Below are 27,978 nucleotides of genomic sequence, written 5' to 3' on the forward strand. Positions count from 1 at the left end.
AACAGTTAACGAGCATGGTGTCCTGTGGCCAGCTTTTCCCAGACTTTTGAGCTGGGTGGACTCAGGGGCGCCTTAAAATTTTCCGAAATTCAAAATCTCAGTCTTCACGAGATTTGAACCCAGGACCCAGTTTCGGAAGCCAAGAGCTTAACCACTCAGCCAAAGCGCACCCATGACCTTATGAGATGGGCAGTTAAATAATGAAGGAGGAGTTGATTTGTAAATTGAAGTCAATATGCCAGAGGAAATGTCGAGAAGTGAAACTGAACCATAAACAAAATATGTTAATTGGTGGAGGATCTTCAGATGTCTTGAATATCAATGTCAAGTACATGTATATGTTTATTGGTGGAGGATCTTCAGATGTCTTGAATATCAATGTCAAGTACATGTATATGTTTATTGGTGGAGGATCTTCAGAGGTCTTGAATATCAATGTCAAGTACATGTATATGTTTATTGGTGGAGGATCTTCAGAGGTCTTGAATATCAATGTCAAGTACATGTATATGTTTATTGGTGGAGGATCTTCAGATGTCTTGAATATCAATGTCAAGTACATGTATATGTTTATTGGTGGAGGATCTTCAGATGTCTTGAATATCAATGTCAAGTACATGTATATGTTTATTGGTGGAGGATCTTCAGATGTCTTGAATATCAATGTCAAGTACATGTATATGTTTATTGGTGGAGGATCTTCAGATGTCTTGAATATCAATGTCAAGTACATGTATATGTTTATTGGTGGAGGATCTTCAGATGTCTTGAATATCAATGTCAAGTACATGTATATGTTTATTGGTGGAGGATCTTCAGAGGTCTTGAATATCAATGTCAAGTACATGTATATGTTTATTGGTGGAGGATCTTCAGAGGTCTTGAATATCAATGTCAAGTACATGTATATGTTTATTGGTGGAGGATCTTCAGATGTCTTGAATATCAATGTCAAGTACATGTATATGTTTATTGGTGGAGGATCTTCAGATGTCTTGAATATCAATGTCAAGTACATGTATATGTTTATTGGTGGAGGATCTTCAGATGTCTTGAATATCAATGTCAAGTACATGTATATGTTTATTGGTGGAGGATCTTCAGATGTCTTGAATATCAATGTCAAGTACATGTATATGTTTATTGGTGGAGGATCTTCAGATGTCTTGAATATCAATGTCAAGTACATGTATATGTTTATTGGTGGAGGATCTTCAGATGTCTTGAATATCAATGTCAAGTACATGTATATGTTTATTGGTGGAGGATCTTCAGAGGTCTTGAATATCAATGTCAAGTACATGTATATGTTTATTGGTGGAGGATCTTCAGAGGTCTTGAATATCAATGTCAAGTACATGTATATGTTTATTGGTGGAGGATCTTCAGATGTCTTGAATATCAATGTCAAGTACATGTATATGTTTATTGGTGGAGGATCTTCAGATGTCTTGAATATCAATGTCAAGTACATGTATATGTTTATTGGTGGAGGATCTTCAGATGTCTTGAATATCAATGTCAAGTACATGTATATGTTTATTGGTGGAGGATCTTCAGATGTCTTGAATATCAATGTCAAGTACATGTATATGTTTATTGGTGGAGGGTCTTCAGAGGTCTTGAATATCAATGTCAAGTACATGTATATGTTTATTGGTGGAGGATCTTCAGAGGTCTTGAATATCAATGTCAAGTACATGTATATGTTTATTGGTGGAGGATCTTCAGATGCCTTGAATATCAATGTCAAGTACATGTATATGTTTATTGGTGGAGGATCTTCAGATGTCTTGAATATCAATGTCAAGTACATGTATATGTTTATTGGTGGAGGATCTTCAGATGTCTTGAATATCAATGTCAAGTACATGTATATGTTTATTGGTGGAGGATCTTCAGATGTCTTGAATATCAATGTCAAGTACATGTATATGTTTATTGGTGGAGGATCTTCAGATGTCTTGAATATCAATGTCAAGTACATGTATATGTTTATTGGTGGAGGATCTTCAGAGGTCTTGAATATCAATGTCAAGTACATGTATATGTTTATTGGTGGAGGATCTTCAGAGGTCTTGAATATCAATGTCAAGTACATGTATATGTTTATTGGTGGAGGATCTTCAGATGTCTTGAATATCAATGTCAAGTACATGTATATGTTTATTGGTGGAGGATCTTCAGATGTCTTGAATATCAATGTCAAGTACATGTATATGTTTATTGGTGGAGGATCTTCAGATGTCTTGAATATCAATGTCAAGTACATGTATATGTTTATTGGTGGAGGATCTTCAGATGTCTTGAATATCAATGTCAAGTACATGTATATGTTTATTGGTGGAGGATCTTCAGATGTCTTGAATATCAATGTCAAGTACATGTATATGTTTATTGGTGGAGGATCTTCAGATGTCTTGAATATCAATGTCAAGTACATGTATATGTTTATTGGTGGAGGATCTTCAGAGGTCTTGAATATCAATGTCAAGTACATGTATATGTTTATTGGTGGAGGATCTTCAGAGGTCTTGAATATCAATGTCAAGTACATGTATATGTTTATTGGTGGAGGATCTTCAGAGGTCTTGAATATCAATGTCAAGTACATGTATATGTTTATTGGTGGAGGATCTTCAGAGGTCTTGAATATCAATGTCAAGTACATGTATATGTTTATTGGTGGAGGATCTTCAGATGTCTTGAATATCAATGTCAAGTACATGTATATGTTTATTGGTGGAGGATCTTCAGATGTCTTGAATATCAATGTCAAGTACATGTATATGTTTATTGGTGGAGGATCTTCAGATGTCTTGAATATCAATGTCAAGTACATGTATATTTTTATTGGTGGAGGATCTTCAGATGTCTTGAATATCAATGTCAAGTACATGTATATGTTTATTGGTGGAGGATCTTCAGATGTCTTAAATCAATGTCAAGTACATGTATATGTTTATTGGTGGAGGATCTTCAGATGTCTTGAATATCAATGTCAAGTACATGTATATGTTTATTGGTGGAGGATCTTCAGAGGTCTTGAATATCAATGTCAAGTACATGTATATGTTAATGTATGTAGTAGAAGGAACTTTAGACAGATTTTTTAGTTTGTGAAGCATGAGTGCAGTTAATCCGGCCTTGGTTATGACCACTGTTTCATTAAGCTTGATTTTCATGCTGTGATAGTATTGGAATGCCAAGGTTATTTCCCTAACTAAAAACAAATTAGATCTAGATCTAGGTTACAGGTTCATGGTGAACCTGATTAACCATTAACTTATTTCACTCAGCAGGTTTTATAGAAACATCTTTAGCCGATGACCTGTGACAATCACAGTTGGCATTGACCTGAATGTAGAGCTCTACTGACTAATGACTAATACCCACATGCCCAGAGTGTCAGAAAATATTGAGGAACAATAGTGCCCGGTGGCGGGGGAATTACGGGAGATGTGTGATCAGGTCAATCAGCAGAAAGCTCTATTTTGTTCTTTTGTAAGTAGCAATAAACACATTTCAGTACTGGTTTCATTTATAGCAAACGATAAACTGGTCCTGGGTATTGGAAAAGATAATTCGGCATTGTGATTTTCTGGTAGTTTTTTTTTTGTTTGTTTTTGTTTTTTTTTTCTTTCGTGTGTCAATTTCTCCCGACTCTATTCTTCTATGATAGAAACGCATATGTTTAAAAGGTAATTTTTCTTTAATTCAATGAATGACCTACGGGGAACATTTTTGTTTATCCAAGTGCGAAATTAAATGATAACCCCCCCCCCAAAAAAAAAAATCCCTCTTCCCGGCATACCACACTTCCCCAGAAGCGTGGTGTCTGACTGTAAAAATACCTTCCTCTCTGTGAAGCGTGGTGTCTGACTGTAAAAATACCCTTCCTCTCTGTGGAGCGTGGTGTCTGACTGTAAAAATACCCTTCCTCTCTGTGAAGCGTGGTGTCTGACTGTAAAAATACCCTTCCTTTCTGTGAAGCGTGGTGTCTGACTGTAAAAATACCCTTCCTCTCTGTGAAGCGTGGTGTCTGACTGTAAAAATACCCTTCCTTTCTGTGAAGCGTGGTGTCTGACTGTAAAAATACCCTTCCTCTCTGTGAAGCGTGGTGTCTGACTGTAAAAATACCCTTCCTCTCTGTGAAGCGTGGTGTCTGACTGTAAAAATACCCTTCCTCTCTGTGAAGCGTGGTGTCTGACTGTAAAAATACCTTTCCTCTCTGTGGAGCGTGGTGTCTGACTGTAAAAATACCCTTCCTCTCTGTGAAGCGTGGTGTCTGACTGTAAAAATACCCTTCCTCTCTGTGGAGCGTGGTGTCTGACTGTAAAAATACCCTTCCTCTCTGTGGAGCGTGGTGTCTGACTGTAAAAATACCTTTCCTCTCTGTGGAGCGTGGTGTCTGACTGTAAAAATACCCTTCCTCTCTGTGGAGCGTGGTGTCTGACTGTAAAAATACCCTTCCTCTCTGTGGAGCGTGGTGTCTGACTGTAAAAAATACCCTTCCTCTCTGTGGAGCGTGGTGTCTGACTGTAAAAATACCCTTCCTCTCTGTGGAGCGTGGTGTCTGACTGTAAAAAATACCCTTCCTCTCTGTGGAGCGTGGTGTCTGACTGTAAAAATACCCTTCCTCTCTGTGGAGCGTGGTGTCTGACTGTAAAAGCGCTTGGTTTCCGAACCGAGGGGGGTCTCAAATTCGAATCAACTGGGATTTTGAACTTCGAGTTTTTTTGACACTCCTGAGTCCATCCAACTCTGAAGTGTACTTGACATACTCTAGGGAAGTAAAGGCGGTTGGTCGTTGTGCTGGCCACATGACACTTACGTTAACCGTCGGTCATAGAAACAGATGAGTTTTAAACAATCCCACCCCCCTCCCTCACTAGATCTAAAGGAGATACTTATACCCCTTCTCCGTCGTTACCCAAGGGAAATTGTTTTAAAAAAAAATACGGAACACTTGGACCACCATTTGTCAGCTTACCTAATTTGTACGGTCCAAATTTGAATCGATTGGTAATTAAGAGACCTGTTTTTCAGTACTCCAGTTTTAGGTGGAAATCTACGATGTAATAAAAAGTCTACCCCCCCCCCATCCACTTATACATTGCAGTTCTCTCCTCCTGAGTGTATAGATTTATACCCCCTCAAACCTTTATTTTTCATGACCCCCCTTCGTTAATTTTACCCCCCCCCCCAACCCTTTTAAATCTGCCTTATCTATTGCCTTGCCCTTATTGTTAATGTAACTAGGGTTCCATCCGAGCGAGCCTGTCGTTCCTTTGTGGATGCCCCGGTCAAACTTGTTTATGTCCTGGAAACTATTTGATATCGTTGGTGGGCTGGGGGGTGGGCTTGATAGTGAAAGGAAAGGGGGTTGATGTAAGGTTACTAAGGTCAAAGCTCAAACTATACTAATCAACAAACTGTTACGCGCTAAAAGATAAGTGCGTTGGTGATATCTTGAGATATCTTGATGTAGAAAAAAGAAAGATACCACACTGCTTCAAAGCTTGGAAGAAATTAATTCAACCTTTAAGTTCGGATGAACAGGGACTAGGCTGTGTAATTTTATTGTTGTTTACGATTGCAGTTTCGCATGAGGACAGGAAAAACTTAATCCTAACTTTGGTCAGAGAGCCTCTTTGGTTACGTGATGGGACATTCACGTCATTTTTGAGTTCCTGCCTTCAGCAGATTATGTCCAGGCTCTGACCTCGTCCTGCCAGATGAACGTTGGACGACTTAAAAGTTGACATACAACAAGCGCCACATTGGAAAGTGCGAGAGTACGATTGTTTCCCGAGGAGCAATATTAGAAATGTGTGCTAACATTTTCAACTTCAATAGTTGCCTCGTGATGCCCAACTGTACCATTGTTATGGGGTGTGTTTCTATGGTGACGGTCGGAGGATGTTAGCGATTGGTTGTGAATGATGTAACATAGTTGGCATTGTCGTCTTATTCGGACCGAGGATTCAGAACGTGAGACTAAAAGGTTGTGTTATAGTAATGAGTTCGATTTTGTAAAAAAAATAAATATTATTACTAAAGTCTACTACCTTTTTCATGTTATCTCAAGTTGATTTTGTGTATGTTATTAATTAAATTTATATTTAGTACTGTTTACGAGGAAGTTATTCAAGTCATTTCAATTTTTATTAGCTAAGATATAATACACCTACAATGGTTTAGTTGTCTACCAGCAGTTTGGTGCTACAAGTCAACGACCGGTAACAATAAGCACTAAGAAAAAATACAAAAAAAAAAAATTTAATACTGTTGACTCTTGATAGTGCGACATTTGTTAAGCTGACACACGCAGTAATCTGACAAACTCAGTAATCTGACACACTCGGTAATCTGACAAACTCGGTAATCTGACACACTCGGTAATTCGACACACTCGGTAATCTGACACACTCGGTAATCTGACACACTCGGTAATTCGACACACTCGGTAATCTGACACACTCGGTAATCTGACACACTCGGTAATTCGACACACTCGGTAATCTCACACACTCGGTAATCTGACACACTCGGTAATTCGACACACTCGGTAATCTGACACACTCGGTAATCTGACATACTTGGTAATTCGACACACTCGGTAATCTGACACATTCGGTAATCTGACACACTCGGTAATTCGACACACTCGGTAATTCGACACACTCGGTAATCTGACACACTCGTTAATCTAACACACTCGGTAATTCGACACACTCGGTAATCTGACACGCTAGGTAATCTGACACACTCGGTAATTCGACACACTCGGTAATCTGACACACTCGGTAATTCTACACACTCGGTAATCTGACACACTCGGTAATCTGACATACTCGGTAATTCGACACACTCGGTAATCTGACACACTCGGTAATCTGACACACTCGGTAATTCGACACACTCGGTAATCTGACACACTCGGTAATTCGACACACTCGGTAATCTGACACACTCGGTAATCTGACACACTCGGTAATTCGACACACTCGGAAATTCGACACACTCGGTAATCTGACAAAATGGTAATCTGACACACTCGGTAATCTGACACACTTGGTAATCTGACACACTCGGTAATTCGACACACTCGGTAATCTGACACACTCGGTAATCTGACACACTTGGTAATCTGACACACTTGGTAATCCGAAAGGCTATGAAGGCAAATTACAGTCAGTAGTAACCAAGCAAAGGAGCTAAAGTGAGACCAATCGTCATAGAAAGCATGAACACTGACCTGTCACGTGGCATCCTATGGTCAGGCAGGGGAGGCCAATAGCTTGTTGCCACGTCACTGGCCTGACGTATTGACCAGTGACGTGGCAATGAGTTATTGGTCTCCACTGCCCACAGGTTGCGACGTCGTAGGTCAGTGTTGAGGCTTCTATAACGTCTGGTCTCGGCTGCAAACACGTATTTGTGGTGCGAAGGTCATGACCTGATTTTAATTACGTTTTTATCTTGAAAGACCTTCACCAAATAGCCAGGACAAAATTCTTAACAATCACTAGTACTGATTTATACAAGTCCCACATTCAGAGTCGGCAAAATCTTCAGGGTCGGATAATGGCTCTATCGATTTTCCTAGAAATATGACACGTCTTCTGATATTTTAGTTGGAAGCGTGGCCGAGAGATTAAGTACACTCGAACTTGGCTTGGCTTGGCTAGTAATGGCTACCTATGAAGGGGGCTCGAGGTTCGACACCCGACTCGAGCAGAGTTGTGTTTTTCTGAGCATCCAAATGCAGCACGGAAAACCCTCTCCCAGATACCTCCTCCCACCTGGTGAGATTGGATCGTAGCGCTCTGAGCATGCAATAAGCATGAAAGTAGCGCTATTTAAAAGCTATAATTACATTTCCATATGTCTCCTCTATTCATTCAAGAGTTTAATTAATTTAATGTTCGGAATATTTTACGCATCGTCTTCTAAATCTAGATCTTAAGGGTATCATTGGAATAGTCTTTTTTCTCGGGGTGGGGGGGGGGGGCGGGGGATAGGGTGGTGTAATCCAATATTCATTAGTTGGCTCTATAAGATGTCACTATTGTATACTGTAGTACGTATATTTTGTTGAATGTATCTGCGCCTAAAGTGTACAGGGCATGAAAGCTGAAATCATTCGATTTGTATTTTTTTGTATCTGTCCTCTTTTTGTTTAGTTCATATTGTTTTATTATGGACATAGACTGGTCTTGACACAGACAACAATAGCCCGTGAAGTGCATCTCAACTTTGAGAATCCGACAGCCCTCGATCCAGTCACCGCTGGACTATTAAGAGTCAACTGCATACATGTAACAACAACAACAAATGCAATACTATTGGGGAGCATGTTGTGACTGAGCATAACATGACCTATAGCAGTACAGACCACAAGGTCAGTCTGGTCTCTCACACCCCCCCAGATCCAACTGATCCATGTGATGGTATTATTATGTACGGTCTGATTCTTCTTTTTTTTCTTTTTCCAAGAACTATCTGACGAAATGACCTTATAGGTTTTCCCGCCTCCTGCACAAATACACTATAACGTATCTACATATACACACTGTTTACACACTCAAGCATTCATCTACACAGACCACGGAATCTCAAAGGATGACATGTTGTTGTTTTCTGGCGCTTATTACTTGATTTGGTGGCCCTAATAAATTAACCATTATTCCCGCGTATTTCCGGGGGGGGGGGGGGGGAATTAGATAGGGATAGAAAAAGCGCTGGATTTAAGGAAGGCCAGTCGCGGCTACTGCCCAGGGGTCAGCAGCTTTACTTTTTTTTTTTTCATTTTAAATCTTACAGTTGACAACACTGTCGTTAGAAGTTTTTGCGTGTAGCGTGCTCGTAATATACAAAAGCAGCTCCGGATTTAAGGCAGTGCGTTTATAAACAAAATACATACAAAGAAGGAAATGAGATTAACTCTACATGTACTCAATGTCTTTCTTCTAAAAGTATATGACATGCTTTTAGATAGAAGTACTATAGTCATTAAGTGGATTTTAATTAAAGCTTTCGGAAAAGTGTAGGAACTTTGGCATCCACAAAAATCCTGCCCCGGGGCCTCCACATACATAAATCCGGCCCTGCGTAGAGAGGACAGATCAGTGCAGCCAGTCAGGGCGTCACTGTTTAAAGAGGCCCTCCACAAACTTTACAAATAGAAAATTTAAACATGCATGCAAAATATTTTTATTAAAAAAAAAAGGAAAATGAGGTTAAATATATTTTGATGTGTCAATTACCCTAAAATTAAAGTAAGTCCATTTTCACAAAGCCCCCCTCCAGCCAAAAAAATAAATAAAATAGGGTTTCCACAAAAGTCTTGACCAAGGCCTCCACAAAGCTAAGTCCGGCACAAGTCATTGTTTTGATTGTCTTGATGTGAAGAAACAAAAACTTTGACTTATATACTCATGAGAGCCCTTTCACAATTCATGATGTCTTTCTATCTAGCCACCATGAGGTCACCTCATGTGACCGAGACCTCGCCTCTTAAAATGAAACACAATGAGAACCAATGTCTAGGACTTACATGTGCGATAAATGCTACATCTACATGCAGACTATATTAACTTGACCTGGCATGTATTGAAAAAAAAAAAAGAGAGAGGCGCAGAATATTTTCGAGGGTTTTTCAAAATTAAAAAAAAAAAGGCGCGCTTTTGTCTTTCGTTGAAGTCTTCCCTTCCCGGCAAGCCTTTTACGTAATGAGAAAAATAGAATTTGAAAAACAAACGCCAACTCCCACGCTACTAAAGCACCCCCTTCTCACCCTGCCCCCCAGTAGACTATACCATCACACCAACCCAAACATCGAAACTGCAAGTATTTTTTTTTTCGTACTTGTTTGTGCTGCGCAGTTGAAACAGTGTCAAGGTTGAACTATTTATAGCAGTCCGCACCGAGTGTCCCATACGAGGAATGCGCGAAGTGTTGGCAGACGGTAGAGCGTGGACAAATAGGACTTACGCTTGTAGCATTAAAAGTGTTTTATAGTAAATCTAGGTCACGTGGGGCAAACACTTACGTGGCGCCGTTTATATGGAGCTGCCCAACTAGGGCTTCTGTTGACAACCCTTAACGCGAAACATTTTAACTTAAAGAGATATTTAAATCCTCGAGGGTCACCAATAAATGCAAGGTCTTAATTAGTGTCAGTTTTTAAGTTTTATTAACGAGATGTTATCAAGCGAACTGTTCGGAAAAGAAAAAAAAACGCATGACCATTCAATGTTATATACTATCATCATCAGACATTACACAGCGGGGGAGGTGGTGCTTCGACTGAGGCGCGCAACCAAATCTTTCCAGCTATTCCCTAACTAGATCCTTTCTAATACTTAATATTTATAGATAAAAAAAAAAACAACATTTTTTAGCCCATTTTTATTCTCCATATAACCAAATACACGTTTTTTTAAATCATAAAGTCGATCATATTTATAGTGAGAAAGCAGAGTGTCTTTAACTGTTGTCCGCGGACCCCTAGGGGGTCCTCGAGACGACCGTAGGGGGACGCAGAAAGATGAAAATTATAAACCATTAGACTATTTAAAGGGGCTCTCATATATCCCATATCTTATAAATTAACGGTCATTGGTTGTCTAAGTAAAAATAATAAAACCATAACTTGAGACTTTCATGAACCAAAACTTTGATAAATTGCCTTACAGTTGATTCAATAACAATAAGGATGTGGATCTTGACATTTCAAGGCAACTCAGGCTCTTAACCCAGAGACCTAAATGTTTAAGATTGCTATATATACTGCCAGCTATATGGCCCGCCGCTTACAGAAGTCTTTCCATGTTCAAGCTGAGAAACTTCAAGCTAGACACGCTTTACTGTAAGTATATTGGTCTAAGAAAAATAATAATGTGGCCAATTCAGACGCAATAGATACTCCCCAGTTGAAAGTTTCAAACACCTTCAATTAAAACATGAACTATGTTTGGCGTATCTTGGAGTGAGACATTCAATCAGCTAAAACATTATTTGACTAGTTTTATTGCACTACCAATCATCAACTTCTTAAACAGGATGTGAATGGACGCAATGTCTGTATGCTTAATTTGATCACTAATGAGATTATTAGTCTGTTACAGACTCACGTGAAAAGGTCAAAGTTTATTTCCTTACATTGCAACAGGTCTTCCCGTAGAGAAAGTGTAACAAACAAAATAGAAGCTTGTAAAAAGAGTTACGGGGAATTCCTCCCCGACTAGCCCTCCACTCCACTCCCAGTACATAAACATTTCAGAAACATTCACGGCTTAAAGTTCCGATCACGTACACGTTACAATATGTACCTTACTCACTTATTTCCCACTCAGAGGGGTGTGGGGGCGATCAAGTGAAGCCCTTCTCCCGCCCCTACACCCACATACAATCTCGCTACTGGCACCTGGAGTCGGTTCACATCCAACGGTTGGAAAACACCGTGGTTTCGTTTGCCCCATTTAGAAACATTTTCAATCATTTTATTTTGGAAGCAAAAAAATTTCATCTTAAAAAAAATAAAAATTAAGAAAAACAAATACTAAATTTTGGGGGCTAAACCTAAAAACTTTTCTCAACTTCTCTCACTCTATAGCCTCACTCAAAGTGATTCAGGTTAAAGCACTGATCCAAAGCAGTGACAATCGGAACTTCAGTAGGCTCTACTTACCTTCTGTAATAAACTTGCAAGGTACAGGCCATAACTTCGACTCACGGTGCCCCCACTGCGGGGAGGAAGGGGCAATCGTGTCGTAAATGTTTTTCGACTTTCCCCCGATATTCCCAAATCCATTTCGACGCTTATGGGAAACCTGACCATTCTAGGGACATGAGAGCTTTAAGCACAACCGAAGGGTTTTTGTCCAGGGCTCTTGAAAGAGAGAATTTGAACCTTTCACATGGAGTTGTTAATTATTTATTTATATTTTTTTTTATGATAATACTGATTATTAAAAGAAACTTAATAATAAAGCATTTCTTCGAATCTAAAAATTAATATGGAGTACTAGCTTAACCTATATGTAAAAACAATTCTTTAAGTATGACAATTTATAATAGAAGTCTTATCTGGACTGAGTGGAGGATTGCGGAGCTACTTTGTACATGTGCTGTATGTTATATTGTTTTAGGTTTGAATTTAAAGGCCCTTAAGTCAAGAAAAATATATCCTCACTGTGCGATTTCATTGTTTTTAAAGTGGATTAAGCCATAATTACGTCACCTCCGACTCCGCCTATGTTTGATGTATTTGGAGAAAGATATACTACGGAAGTCTGTGTCTTCATTAAACCTCGTTGTACACTGGAAAAAAGCTCAAGGCGTGTCCGTGATTCGCTGAAAGGTGGGCGCTGCAATTGTCTCAAGTAAAAATGATGAGATCACTGAAAAAAAAAAGCAACTTATTAAAATGGAAACACGAACTTCTGGATCTACAAGTTATTTAGCTTTGTTCTTTGCCTCCGTGCTGTAACCAAGATAAATCTGTCACGACTGCGACACACACGCACAGACAGCGATGACAGTTGACAGACAAATTGGCGGAATTGTTTTCGTTGTCTAAGTGCTAGTTCTGTTCTACGTGTGACGTAGGAGTGTGTTTACTTTTTTGTAGATTTTAAAGTTTACATCCGGTCAATTTAAAGAAGATTCGTCAAGGATGTCAACATAGTCTTATTGTTTCAACACGTTTGGGTGAGATTTCTGAGATGTCCTGAGAGTGGAGTCTTAAATTTCCTGTGAAAAACTAGTTTCAAACTCGCTCCTTTGATTAGGCTGCCACGTACTTCATCTCTATAGTATCACATTTACACGAATATACTCTGCAGTCAAAGAACGAGTATGGTCAGAACAATGAAGTCATAAGCAGTCTAGGATTTTCTAAACACCTCAGATGAACTGAATTTAGTGGGGGATCTAATGAGCTGACATCGGTCAGTTCCGCTTCCAATGCAGTTGGCTGTTAACTCCAAGCCCTATTCCAGTTCGAATTATAAAGGATAAGAAATTGGAATTTAAACAATTTGCCACTTTTATGACGACATTCAAATGAAAAAAAAAATTCCACATGTTAAATGTAACGGCGTGTGTTGATATAGCTTACAAAATTCCGTCTCTGTAAATAGTGACATTAAGGAAACAGGATATACTTGTTTTGAGTGAACCCTGTTGGTAAACAACTTGAGGATAGCTCCTAATTAAAACTCTTACTTAACATTAAGCAGTTCTGTACAGTGCCTCTGCCTCAGAGACTTTGTGCTTCTATGACGTGTGTGTGTCTGTGACTTGTGTGTCTGTGACTTGTGTGTGTCTGTGACTTGTGTGTGTCTGTGACTTGTGTGTGTCTGTGATGTGTGTGTCTGTGACTTGTGTGTGTCTGTGACTTGTGTGTGTCTGTGACTTGTGTGTGTCTGTGACTTGTGTGTGTCTGTGATGTGTGTGTTTCTGTGACTTGGTGTTTCTGTGACTTTGTGTGTCTGTGACTTTGTGTGTCTGTGACTTTATTGTAACCAAGACTCTCCTATGTCAGCAAGCTCTGTTCAGACGCCATGTTTGTGAAACCAATAGTGACTTAAGAATAAGAGGTGGGGGTGGAAGGTGAATGCGAAAAATGAATAAGAAATGACAAGGGAAAGAACTGTTGACCAACTTTCTCTAAGACACAACGTGTTTGGATATGTTTGGTGTGACACTAAGTTCTTATCAAGTGGTAATTGTTTTAACTTTCGTTTTACCTAGACACATCCATATCACCAAACATATTCGTATACATTTTTTTTCTTCAGCTTATTTCCAAACCGTATTAAACAAAGTAATATCATCCACCGCAATTTCTAGACCATTAAGAACGTAGATGGTCTTGGCGTTGTTGGACTCATTTGAGAATCATACGTTAATATTGAGTCTGTTAACCTCCACAAACAAAAGAGACATTTAAGATTGAAAATAATTTTTGAAAATTAAAAAACGGGAACGATGTCTGTTGATGGGAGTCTGGTGTGATGAATTACTAACACGAACGAGAGTTTGACTTAAGACACAGGTATATTGATAAACTTGACTAACAGCAGGGAGAGTACATTTATTAACAGAAAGGAGCTCTGTGGATGTCGCTGTTACGTGCGCAGCGTAGTGTCAATGTGTGGAGTGGTGCGAATGTGTGTTGAATGAAGAAGAGAACCAACATGGAGGAAATAATACCTCAGTGAACAGAAATACTGACTTTCAAGAGCGGCCCTTTTTAATGGTGTGGTTCAGTCACGTGACTAAGTCATGTGTTACTATTTTAAACAATAACAGCCCTAACACCAATAGTTTGCACTGACCTCTCCACATTTCAGTTCCTAGAAACAAGTACAGAACACTACATTTGAAACCAAAGAAAGTAGCGTTACTTTAGAGACACGTTGTATACATCTTTCAAAGAAACAGATTTGTTTTGATGATTAGGAACATGGATGCATTTATTTGCATGACATAATTTAAACCAAGAAAGACCAATACTATCAAGATCTCATTCGTTTTTTGTTTTTTTTTTTGTTTTTAAACCCAACATATAATCCTGACAGTGTTGGCTTCCAAAATTACCCTGCTCCAAAATAGCAACAAATGTCTGTAGTCTTCATCAACTCGTCAATGTTACCGTGTGTCCCTCAGTTTAAGAGTTTATACCTTCACGTTTCAATGTAGACAGAAGCTTCTCAAAATGTGGAGACATATTCTAAGAAGCAACTTTTACAAAACAAAATGTGTAAGCTTAGAAACATTAAAACCAGATTTATTATTTAGAATTGTCATATTTAGAACATAAATTCTATGTTAAAGTCAAACTTATTAAAAACATTAGATAAAACGTCCAATATACCATTGTATATAGTATTACTTTGTATGATTAAAAAAAAGGGTTTGTCTATATTCAGATTTAAGTATATAAGGTATATCAGCTATCAAAAAAATGCAAAATAGACTTTGTGCTGTGATGCAATTGTTACAATGTATAAATAAATGTCTTTGTACTCTTCAATCACTCATCTCTCTGTTGGTTCCATCGTGGCATGTGGCAGCTTCCAGGGATGTAACAAACATGCAACATAACAAATCGCTCTACGCTCTACAACTGATATTGAGTCATCTATTGGGGCACACACAGAGTGAATTTAGAGGGATATCAACCTTAAGCTTGGGCACATACTGCGTGAGCTTGGACACACCTTGTGTGAGTTTGGGAAGACCTTACGTGAGCTTGGGCAGACCATCCTTTAGCTTAGGCACATCCTACTGATATATGACACATCCTGATGGAACAATGCAACCTTTATAAGTTAGGTATAGAAACATTTATTGGTGGCTTTTGGAGAACATTCTGGATGTTGTTTGAGACATTCTTGGTGGGCCTAGTAACAATCTTGGTGGGCTTAGTGCATATCATCAAATCCGAATAGAAATTAAACGGTTCTAAACTGAAGCTGACCACGTGACATCCAAGTGCCCTGCCTAATTTTTAACAAGAGTTCTCCAATACGAATCAATCAGCAGGGTTTATTTGGTTTTAAATTACTGATAGTGTCAAGCGATCATTTTCCAAGTGGCTGAGATTAGAAAACGTCTTGAGAGCCTCTGCTTGTGAGGAAACAAATTTGTACGTTGAGTCACTACAGGTATGCGTCACGGCTATCGTTGTATCGTGAGTCTCGGAGTCATTTCAAAGTGTTAAACTGGAAGGAAGGTGGAAAAAGAAGGTGCTGCGTTTTTTTTTTTTATATTTTATTTTATTTAAAGGGGAAAAAATCTGGGAAATCTTTGTGGGAGAGGGTGTAACAGGGAGGTGTGATTAATTCTTTGTACTTCATGGCCACTTTTTTTTTTTTTTCACTCACTTTTTTTTTTCTTGATTTCTTTCGCCTCAGTTTCAGCATCGCTTTTATTTTAGCGTCGACTTTTTCTACCACGGGTTGTTTGACTTGAGCTTCCACGTGATAACCTCCAAAGAGAAGTTAAAAATAGTCACTGAGCTGCACATTGCGTCTATCAACTGCGTCTAAACATCACAGCCATATCTTAGATGTAGCATGGCCAGCAGTGAACGGTGGATGGGTGGGCACGGTGTGAGCCGAGGTGCGCCAGAGATGGCTGTCCGCGAACCCTATGCCATGAACACGTGATATAGTTAACATATTTTAGAAACATTTCATCTCACAGTCTAGCATGATATTTTGATTGCAGATTTGAGCCACAGAAGGACCCTGCAGGGTAGAGGAGGAGGCAAGGTTTAAAAATGGGCAAGTGTTGATACGATTTGTTTTTTGTTGTTTTCAATTTTAGTTAGTCTTTTTAAAGCGACGCTTTTATTTGTGACATAAGATAACATGTAAAACAACAACATGTAAGAATGACTGTAGGGGCCTCCAAGTCCACCCATCACTAATCGACCAATCTGTATCTGACATTAGTTGGGGAAAAGTAAGGGGGGTTGGTCGTTGTGCTGGCCACATGACACCCTTGCCTACTAACAGAAAAGATGACCTTTGCATCCATTGCCTTGTAGACCACATAGTTGGACATAAGAACTTTACTTTTTTTCTTACTGAATTTTGATGTATGAGTGTGTGTGTGTGACCCGGGGGGGGGGGACAAAACCTGAATGCGGAGTAGTAAGTGGAAATGGACTCAAATATCTATATGAAGAAAATAATTTTTCCCCCGATTTGAAGTGAAGGTGGTAGGAGGTAGAGCCAGAGGTGTAGAGCTGAAGCAAGTCAGTAAGTGATTGTATCCGATACTTCTTTTTATGATTTTTTTAAATTCAGTCTACATAATACCATTTATTTTTTAAACAATATAGAATGACACATATTTTGGATGTCTGAGGGTGTCCTTACATTGGTATGCTATTGTGTCTTTTTTTTAATACTGCATATTTTCAGTTCGTTAAATGGTTTGGGCATTGACGCATAAAAAAACACACAAATTACCTTTACCTTTTACTATCCCTTAGTCTGTTGGACCGTTGTGGCACCACGCAAGACTCGTCGACCGTCTTTCTCCATTCCTCCCTGTCTTTTGCCTTGTTTAGAACCTCTTTCAATGGCAGGCCCGTCCATTCTTTTATGTAGTCCTCCCATCGCTTTCTCTGTCTGCCTCTTCTTCTTTTTCCTGGTTCTGTTCCCTGAAGGGTAAAAAAGCACAAACATAAAAACATAAATATGAATGTAGAGGAGAAGAAGTTGTATTTAATGTTCCCCTCTCTACTCTATTGATCTACCATATATTCAGTTTCCACTATTTGTACTTAAGACATTTCAAGGCGTAAGAATCAATGAGCCCACAACTTATGAATTATTTAACAAGTCGGGACAATCTGCGTGGAGATCTGAACGCTACACTCAAAGACTGGAGGCTTTTAGTAGTTTTTGGCCACAGCTAGCACTATCTTGAGGTATCCCCAAGGACAGTCTGAAAATAAAAAAAAGTTATACACAGCATGAATGACATATACACGTATACATTTGAGTTAGGATCGGTCAAGTGGTCATTAAAGAGATTCTCCACATCTTTGCATTGTTAACGACATTTTCGTTTTTATGCTTTAAAAAATCTTAAGGTCTACTAATTCAATGTAAGAGGATTTGGAAATGAATTTGTAGTCGGCATAGTAGTATGAATATTCCTGCTATATTTCTTTTCAGACCATGGTTTCGTATAATGACTACACCATAACACCAGTCAGGCATTTGACGAGACTGTAGTGACTACAGCATTACATGAGTCGGGCATTTGACTTGCATTAGACTTGACTTGTAAGTGTAAAATCTTCATTCAGAAATAACATATAATAGCACGAATAGCCAGCAGGACAACAAGGGATGGCGGAGGGCTGTGTTCGAACCTGGGACAAATAGAAGCTCATACCGCATGATCAAGCCAACATCCAACTTCTCACTTTTTGTGTGTGCTAACTTGAGTCCTACCAGACTGTATCCAAGGTCTTTGGAGGGGGTACCGTTGCACCTCATTAGCTATGCTGATTTTTGTTAAAAAAGGTCCATTTATTATGTTCTGTTCATAAATTAAAGTGGGGAAGGGGCGAGGAGTACTCTAGATTACACACAATTATAAAAGGGGTACACATATGCTAAAGGTCTGGGAAACACTGATGAGTAATAATAAATGCGTCCATAAAAGAGGTTAAATCCCATCTCTGTCTACCAATACATGAGTTCACATAGTGATTGTGAGTAATGTTAATAGTTGGTTACACTAGAGCATTAGAAATCTTTTCCTGGCAACTCATCTCGGTAATGAATCACAAAGATTGAAACGGAAAAAATATGAAAGTCTATTAATAACAGATATTCGTCAACAGCGACCTTTGAAATAATCATCGTTTACATCTGGAGTCTCATAGGCTCTTCCTTCAACTCGTTAGACATTTCCAAGAATAGACCTACACCTAGAGCCATGTCCATTTTTTTAAATTTTTGTCTTTGTCACTTGCTTTTCTGAAAAAAAAAATCATTGTTACTTATGATAGCAAGGCCGGCTTTTTGGAAGCATAACGTGGCCTCGAGTGATATAGAAAAACAAAAAATAACGAATGAAAAACTACGCAAATGAATTCTAAACTGTCTGTATCAGTTCCGCTATGTTTTGGTCCATGTTTTTCAACGAAGCAGCACGTTTTTGGCGCAGCCGTTTTGGCACGACCGTCATGACTCTGCCGTTTTGCCGCGATTGCCAAATTTTTTGAATCCTGTGCGAGGCCCCAACCAATCGGAGGTGGCTGCCTAGTTTGCCTACTCCTAAGGCCGACCCTTATGGCAGGCCTCTTTACTCTAGCTAGTATAAACAGTAGCGACACATCAGACTAGGATATTGTTTTAAAATCTTTTTTTACTGTAAGAGATAAGATTTTTAATTTCAAGTGACAAGAGTTCTGTTCTCTTCATTCTCCTCAGAAAGGATTTACCTCCCATTAAAATGACTTTGAAATGAAGAAATTTAGAGTTACACGGAAATCAAGTGGCTGACAAACGTTCGTCCTAACAACTAAGGTTGACATGAAGATAGTTACTTGTGCCGTGTTCATTTACTGGCATTTGAATTAACATATGTGAGAGACTATGTGTGTTGACCTGGGCTCATAATGCGTGGGGGGCCAAGGATTAACATGGTTGAAAAAGTTGGCTCCAAAGCTGTAAATCAAACTCATGCCCTAAGTATGACCCAGCTGGATATGATTGCCTGCAGAAACTTCCGATCGCACTTAGTGCTTGAAACTACGATTCAAAAGTGCTGTTATAATTTATATGTGAGTACCTAAACGTCGGCCTACCACGGGAACTACCCACATAATTATGTTTATAAAAGCTTTAATACGGATAAAGAAGTCACCGTTGAGCGACAGCAAGTGACATCTGACCAAAATATAACTGATTTTCTCTTTACGGTTGGCATTTCAATGAGTTCATATTTGTATTATTCTCCATTGAAAAGAAGCACTTAATCACTTAAGCTTGAAAAGGCCCTAAGCTATTTGAGATATGAGTCATTTTGAGGACCTTTTAAAAGTTCAGATATTATATGTCAGTGCTAAAAAATTTTTGGGGGCCCTAAAGTATAGCTAGTGTTGGTAAATCCTATCCTGCATTGAATTAAGTGTCCACAGGTTGCGACGTCCCGCATAAATTCCAGCGTAAAAAATTTAACTCTTTCTCTCCTAATCGACACCAGTTGAATTTGACCTCATTAAAATAAATTAATGTTTAATTTTATAAACTTAACTTTGTGTTATATAAATAGAACATGCATTCCCCTTTAATTCTACACCAAATGCAACATTTTCTTATAACAAACAGCAAAGCTATTGAAGCCCAATCATAACAGGGTAGTGTTATAGGAATGAGCAAAATAAAGAATTCCTTCAAAACGTGGACAAATCCGAATCTCTGACCTACTTTATAAAATTTCACCTGACTGTGGTCCTATACATGGCAATAATGGCAATATCTTCCTATGATAAGACGTTGATCTAGATTTAGTGCTAGCCTAGATCTAGTAGTCCTACTAAATAATCATAAAAATTAGTGAATTATGGTAACATACTTTGTATTACTTAAAGATGTCTAGATCTAGACTATTTTCATGTTTAAATGACAATGAAATCAAATAGGTCATTAATGTAAACAACACACCCATGTGACTGAGAAGAGATCCGGAACTACCTCAGTACGGAGAGAAAGATAGTGCAGAGATCTCGCGCCGAGTGCCTCATCTACTATTGTTGTCCTTTCCTTTCAGCCTTAGGGTATTTCATTTCGTTTGTCCGGAATTCTTGGTAGTCACTTACTAAGTCATTAGATCGAGCGAATGGCCATTAAAAAAAAAAACAACTGTTGTTGATTGTAGGTCGTCACATTAGAGCACTAAGAACTACTCGCGTGGGGCGGGTTAAGGAGAGTACGCGCTTACGCACCGGACTCTCCCCCCCACACACACACATACATTTTGGCTTCTCCAGTGTTTCCTTCCTCCTCCGTCTCCCCTCCCCATCTCTCTCTCTCTCTCTCTCTCTCTTTGTTCTAATCTTTAAAACGAGAGTTTAATCTTTTTATACTAGCTTCTAAATCATTGAGGTCTAACCCTTTACGACATCATGCGCTTATAAATTATAATTAGAAGGGGAATTGTCCATGTCTAGAACCCATTCCTTCTAGTAGAATCTCTAGCGTTCCGAGGCTGTCACTTATTAGCACAATGTTAAGTTTATCCTGACTAAGCTATCGATACACCAGAAGTAAAGTGGCTCACTCACTCCCACACTCTATCGACTGCTCATCACGCATGACTGGACATGTGAATAAGTTTATACAAAAACAAAAAACTATGTTTGAGCACTCACGCTGAAAAGAGCGCAGACCCGAACACATTTCACTGAAAAAACTAGATTGATAAATAGACAATTAGTTTCGTTTGAATCCCGGCTGTGCATGAGTTAAATTTGAATTATAGATATATTTTTTTTTCTCTCAAATGTAGCATTGTGGAACACGTCAGCAGTTGGTGTTCTAGTTGAAACTTAGCCATCACTGGACTGTCACATCCACCCACGTGATTACAATTTAATATACGTGTGTGAAAGTAGGAGTATATAGCGTAACAGACGTTAACAGTTAACTGACTGGGAGTGAGAGAAGGACTAGAGAGGTAGGACGAGAACAAAGAGAGAGAGAGAGAGAGAGAGAGGCGAGAGAGAACAGATGCACAGCTGGAGAGGGAGAGACAGTGAGAACAGAAGCACACAGAAAGAGAGACAACAGAAACAAAGAGAAAGAATAGAGACAAGGAAAGCCAGAACACTTGAGTAAGAACAGCGAGAGAAAGAGAACAGAAACAAAGATACAGAGATAGACTAAAGCCACAGAGGCAAATAAAGACAGGAACAGCTTTTTACTTTTTTTTCTGGTTTTCTTTCTAACAGATCTTCGCGAAATTTCCTAAACAGGAAAATCTTTCTATCTCTATTTCTTCCTATCTCTTTAGCTTCCACTTGACCCACTATTTCTCCTCCTCCTTTCTCCTCTTCACTTTCACACATATTGTCTCTTCTTATGCCTTCAAAACGTTACTCGTGTATACCTTGTAATAATACCACACTTGACAAGAACCAGAACAGATATACTCTTGAAAAAGTTTTTTAAAGACAAAAGCTATTCTGTAAAAAAAAAAAAGAGATTTTTCTCGACAAAGTCAACAAAAGAAATAAGAACTTCTATGACCAAAACATAATTCACATTTCAATTATTGGCAATTTAAAAAAAGCACTCTGTCTTAGAAACATTAAGGTAACCAGCGGAACAAAAAAAAATAAATATAAAAAAAATAATTCTTAGAAACTCTGCTTGTAATAAGTGAAATTACATCGATTATACTGAGTCAGGATCCGAACTCTAGCCTCCATGATGAAAGGCTGACTGAGCTATTCAATTACTTAACAACTGAAGGTTTTATCAGTTCTAGAATGAAACAATTCTGTACATTAGCCTTGACTAGAGTCCATATAAACCAAAATTAATTAACTACAAGAAATTGATTGACTAATTTTTATTGGTTTGTTTGAATTTATCAACAATGAATAATTGTGCCAACTTTCAGTTTCATCCAAGAATGGAAAGCGGGAGAACAAAAAGTGTACAAGACAGACTGACAAACAGACAGACGGAGTGAGCTGATATAAGTAAATGTAAACAGCAAAACAACAAAAATCTCAAAGTGTATCTATAAGCAACTGTTACTGTTGTTAAGTAGAAAAAGTTGTACACTGTACACTATAACATTTTCAACATTGTCTAAGAGTAATATTGTGAAGCGTTTTTTTAGCGGCCCCTGAAAGGGGAATAGACGGTATTAGTTTTGTGTGGTCTGTCTGTCCATCCGTCTGTCCCGTTTAGATCTCGTAAACTAAAAAAGATTTTGAAAATCCGACATCATGATATTTTATACCTTTCAAAGTTCTGAAGCAACGGCTACGTTTTTCTTTTCTGAAAGCGAAAAAAAATAATTCTTATAATCAACTATGCAAGCAGTTTTTTCATAAAAAATACACCATTTTGACAACTATTTACTATTAATAGTAACAAATACGGGAGACTATTTAGTAAGGGAGACGACTATTTACCATAATTATAACAGATTTATGCAAACGGTTTTACATTTTTTGTCAAAAAATATATTTTTTTTACAATTGATTGCTAAGTTAAGTAAGTTATGTCATACTAACTACTTTATTTACAAAAAAGGTTTACTTTTATTTTCAAAGAGAAAAAAAAAACCATTTATTATGCATATAAGAGGAACATATTTTAAAACAACAATTAATAAGTAGTTTTTCATATTATCACGTGAACTGTCTCTGTCACATAGCACCAACACGTGCATTTATTGTTAAATTTTTCAACAATGCGATTACTGAGATGAAATCTTCCTTTATTACGGTTGTCAAACGAATCCACTATTATTATTCACGTCTTGCTTAAATACTTGATTTTAGAACGCATTATTCCATCGCTTGATTAAAGTACTGAGCATTGTTTCTTCTCAAAGTTCAGCTGAAATAGTACGAGGTGAATGATCACTACTCATCCAGAAATCTAGGAATTTTTCTATTTTTTTATATTTTTTTATTTTTGAGTCAGCTTTTTCAAATTCTTCTTATACCTAGATCTAGATCTACTTCGTATTTTGATGAAATGCACCTCTACTGCTTTTAATGCATTCGCTGTATATGAGTGCGCGTGAACGTGCGGTGGTAAATTATGAGTCGCTGTTGACTGCACACCTGGCTTTCATGATGAGCTGAGTCCAGGTAAACACGAGCTTAAGAAACAAAAGAAACACAATAAACAAACAAAAAATTGCGAAAAAAGTTGCGCTGCACGCTTCAAGCTAGATCCTGCGGTAGATGGCGGGGAAAAAAAGGGGAGGGGTAAAAAGAAAAGATGTAGCGACGGTTGTGATGGCTACGTAGATACGGTGGTCTTAATAAATGGTAGCAACCGTCGTTCCGAGATAAAAGACCTGACACCGCTGAAAATAGATGTACTCTTGCCTGACGATAATGACGATGACGGCGAGGCTGATGATGATTCAATGACAAGGCAGCAAAGGGCGATGTTCTCCGAGATGGATGCTGCCAGGGAGCAAGGTGAAGGACGCATGTGAGATGGAATAGCAATTTGGAGGCCCGTCTGTTTCGAAATTACATTATTACTTCTGCAGGAAAATGTTTTGTTTTGTTTTTGTCACGTAAGCTTCTGGCAGTGATGGTACATTCCATCTGATTGGCTTTAATTAGGAGATGCTTTAATATTACTATTCCAAGGAGGTCTTAATGTGAATAGTGTTTAATATGCATAGGCCCCCCCCCCCCACTTTCAGACCTTGAGATGTGTGGGGGCAGATGATGTAAAGGTCGTCTGTTTCTATGGCTGACAGGGTGTAACGAGGCCATTACAACGAGAGAGCTATCTCCTTAGATAAGCTTTTTTTTGTGTGTGTGTGTGTGTGTTTTCTTGTTATAAACACGTGGATCCTTTATATTTCGGAGCGTCAGTCCAGACCAAAAATCACACTCGAACCTCAGGAGTCCACCAGCGATTTCAACGCAAAATCTTAAGGTTAAAAAAAAATTCCTTCCTTCTTTTAATGATGTTTTTCTCGAATATTGAAGAAGTAGTTAAAAGTACCCCCCCCCCCTTTTTTTCCCACCAAACCACACACACGCAGGCACAAACCACAATTAACAACTGAGGGACCCAAGAATGACCTCTCCTGCTACAAACTAGAAAAAAAGAAACCAAAAGGCCCCTTTAAGAGAGATGGTCTTAGCAGCACGCGAGGTTCCTGGGCGAGCGTCAGTTTTAGGGCCTAACCCAAACTCTTACCCAAAATGTCATTCTGTGAGCTTACATAGGTTAGTGGTATAGATAGGCTTCAGCAACATTAAGCAATAGCTTCTTGTTACTTAGAAGTCATCTTCACCTTCATCTATCCCTTAGTCTGTTGGACCGTGGAGGCACCACCCGAGATCTGTCGACTGTCTCTCACCGTTCTTCTCTCTCCTTTGCCTTGGATAGAATTTCATTCACTGACTGGCCTGTCCATTCTTTGAAGTTGTCTTCCCATCGCTTTCTCTGTCTCTTCTTTCATCTTCCTGGTACTGTTCCGTGAAGGAAGGTCTTTTAACCATGAGGACCTTATGATGTGACCTTAGAGTTTGAGTTTAAGTTTTTTTTAACGTTGTTAGCAGGTCATCAATTAGAACTATTTTCCAATAAATCAACTACACTCATTTCATTTCAGAGTGTATTGGTTATGTACATCAGAATTCATGAAAAAGGCCCCGCATACTTTTATCATAGGCTCATGGTAAAAAACAAAAAGAATTTCTTTAACCCATGAGCCCTTGGTCTGCCACCCAAAAGGCCGCCTTTGATTTAAAGAAGATAAATATCACAGAATACGACTTAAATCGCTTGAATGCGAAGCAGGTTTAAAAGAAAACATTGGAAAGTGGACAGTAAAACAATTATTCAAACTTGAATTCGTTTGAACACAGGATAAAACTAAAGCACAATATCTTCCTAGAATACAGTGATTCAATGTAACAAAAAATAATATATTTATTGAAGGATTTTAATTTAAAATTTATCAATTAAATATTTCAAACCCAACTTAAAACACAGTTTGTATAATTTCCCAGCAACCCTGCGATTCCGGAAGCTAGGGCCAAACATCTATATTTCCTAGACGGTAAGTCTATATTTCCTAGACGGTAAGTCTATATTTCCTAGACGGAAAGACTATATTTCATTTTGGAAATGTCTTGAGTCTGTGATGTCACGTTTGTGACACACTACACATTAACATAGAAGCCGGAAACAGCACCTAACAATTAAACCTAGAAGCACACAAAAGGTTTATGAAGCCTTATGAAGCAAGGCTACCTGGTAATGTGGTATGTGCTCTGGACCCGGGTTCGAATCCTGCCTTCCGCTATATCAAGCCTTTTTGCAGGAGTTCTAGATACAACAATAGAAGTAGGTTTGTGGTTAAGGTTTAGAAAAAATAGTTTAGATGATTGTATTGTAGGTTAAGCTCATTGCAATGTAGGTTTGAGGAGTTAACGTCTGTGTGTACATTCCTAAAGATTTATGTAGGTTTATGAAGTTTGTGAGCAGATCTCAATCTTGACTTCCGTCTTTACCTTTTTTTTCGTTTCCGCTTCGTAAGAGTTCCAAGCCATCCATCATGTAGGTATTTAACTTTGGAAGTAGGTCACGTTTACTTCTGGTACATTCTGATCTTAAAACAAGATATAATTAATGACTTTTCTCTTCTCCCCCCCTTCACACACATCATACACCACGCATTTATCACACACATCCCACACCACACAGCACGCATTTATCACACACATCCCACACCACACAGCACGCATTTATCACACACATCATACACCACACAGCACGCATTTATCACACACATCATACACCACACAGCACGCATTTATCACACACATCATACACCACACAGCACGCATTTATCACACACATCCCACATCACGCAGCAGCATTTATCACACACATCCCACACCACACAGCACGCATTTATCACACACATCCCACACCACACAGCACGCATTTATCACACACATCATACACCAAACAGCACGCATTTATCACACACATCATACACCACACAGCACGCATTTATCACACACACCCCACACCACACAGCACGCATTTATCACACACATCCTACACCACACAGCACGCATTTATCACACACATCCCACACCACACAGCACGCATTTATCACACACATCCCACACCACGCAGCAGCATTTATCACACACATCCCACACCACGCAGCAGCATTTATCGCACACATCCCACACCACACAGCACGCATTTATCACACACATCTCACACCACGCAGCAGCATTTATCACACACATCATACACCACACAGCACGCATTTATCACACACATCCCACACCACGCAGCAGCATTTATCACACACATCCCACACCTCGCAGCAGCATTTATCACACACATCCCACACCACACAGCACGCATTTATCACACACATCTCACACCACGCAGCAGCATTTATCACACACATCATACACCACACAGCACGCATTTATCACACACATCCCACACCACGCAGCAGCATTTATCACACACATCCCACACCACGCAGCAGCATTTATCACACACATCCCACACCACACAGCACGCATTTATCACACACATCCCACACCACGCAGCAGCATTTATCACACATATTTACACAAACACAAATACACGTCGGTATTTCTTGGTGTTTTGTTAACAGTTTTGTTCTGCTCAATAATTGTGTAAGTTTAATAACGTATTTTAAAAAGTTTTGGTATGAACTATATGCTTTTAAATCCTAACTAACTACCTCTACAATATTTCTACAATTTCTTTTTTTTTTGTCGTTTTTATATAATCTTATCTTATAACTTAAGGGCGTTACTTCTTAAAGAAGATAATTACGTCTGAGGGGTATCCATGCGTTAATCTAGTGGTGCTTTGTAAATCCTGTACTCGGAGTGGTAGATATTGATAGACACGTCACACAGATAATGAAAGAGGGAATGGTCAATGGAAAATATTGAGTCAATGAAAGAAGAGAAGAAGAAATCCATAAATTAACCTGCTCAAACTTGGCTGTGGGCTAAGCCTTATGTAGAATAAAATGTCTTAACGGCTAATACCCTGTGCTTAAGAGTGCATTGCTTAGATGATGATGATGGTGGTAGTGCTGATGGTGGTCTGGTTGACCATGGTGATATTGATGATATTAATGGTGTAGATGTCGATGATAATAAGGAGGATGACTGTGGTGATGGTGATGATGATTATTGTTGTAGTGATTAAGCTGATCATGTCGATGATGGTGATGATGATTAAGATGATGATTATGATTATAGTGATGATAATGATGGTAAGGATGATGATGATAATGATACTAAGACAAAGACACTATGAATGTATTTGTGTGTTGGTAATTCACGCATCAAAATGCTACCACTCATGGTTTCATTACTAAAGAAGCTCTTGGTTTTAAGACAGGGCGTTTTATTTTTTACTCCCTTGACCCCCAGCAACCATAAAACAGTTGCCCTAGTACCCCGGAATACCAACAGAAGCCAAACATCACTCTCTCTTAAACATATTAACGTGATGTTTCTACTTAGTCTAATCTCTTCTAGTAGTCAAGTTAACAAGAACGGAAGGGGCGGGAGGGCGCCAGATTAATGGAGCTGCTACCAAGACGAGGGTAAGCTGTGGAGCGCCTCGAAGCATAAATAACTTCAAAGTGGACAGGTAGGTGCTGGCACCACTGAACATCGCAGCTCTGCGT

At 38.8% G+C, this 27,978-nt stretch overlaps 1 protein-coding gene across 1 annotated transcript; it reads left to right on the forward strand.

The window, feature by feature from the left end:
• Nucleotides 1-200: 200 nt before the first annotated feature.
• On the forward strand, nt 201-27,491 carry LOC129925966 (probable autotransporter ROD_p1121). The gene is made up of 2 exons (XM_056027571.1): nt 201-2,893; nt 27,341-27,491. Exons 1-2 carry the CDS (start codon nt 201-203, stop codon nt 27,489-27,491), a joined length of 2,844 nt encoding a protein of 947 aa, XP_055883546.1.
• Nucleotides 27,492-27,978: the final 487 nt, after the last annotated feature.

This window comes from Biomphalaria glabrata, chromosome 4 (assembly GCF_947242115.1).
Source record: "Biomphalaria glabrata chromosome 4, xgBioGlab47.1, whole genome shotgun sequence".
Taxonomy (NCBI): domain Eukaryota; kingdom Metazoa; phylum Mollusca; class Gastropoda; family Planorbidae; genus Biomphalaria; species Biomphalaria glabrata.

Coding starts and splice junctions, on each gene's coding strand:
- LOC129925966 (XM_056027571.1), top strand. CDS start 201: ATGAAGGAGGAGTTGATTTGTAAATTGAAGTCAATATGCCAGAGGAAA. Junction 2,894..27,340: donor GTCTTGAATATCAATGTCAA/GTACATGTATAT, acceptor CCTGTGCTTAAG/AGTGCATTGCTTAGATGATG.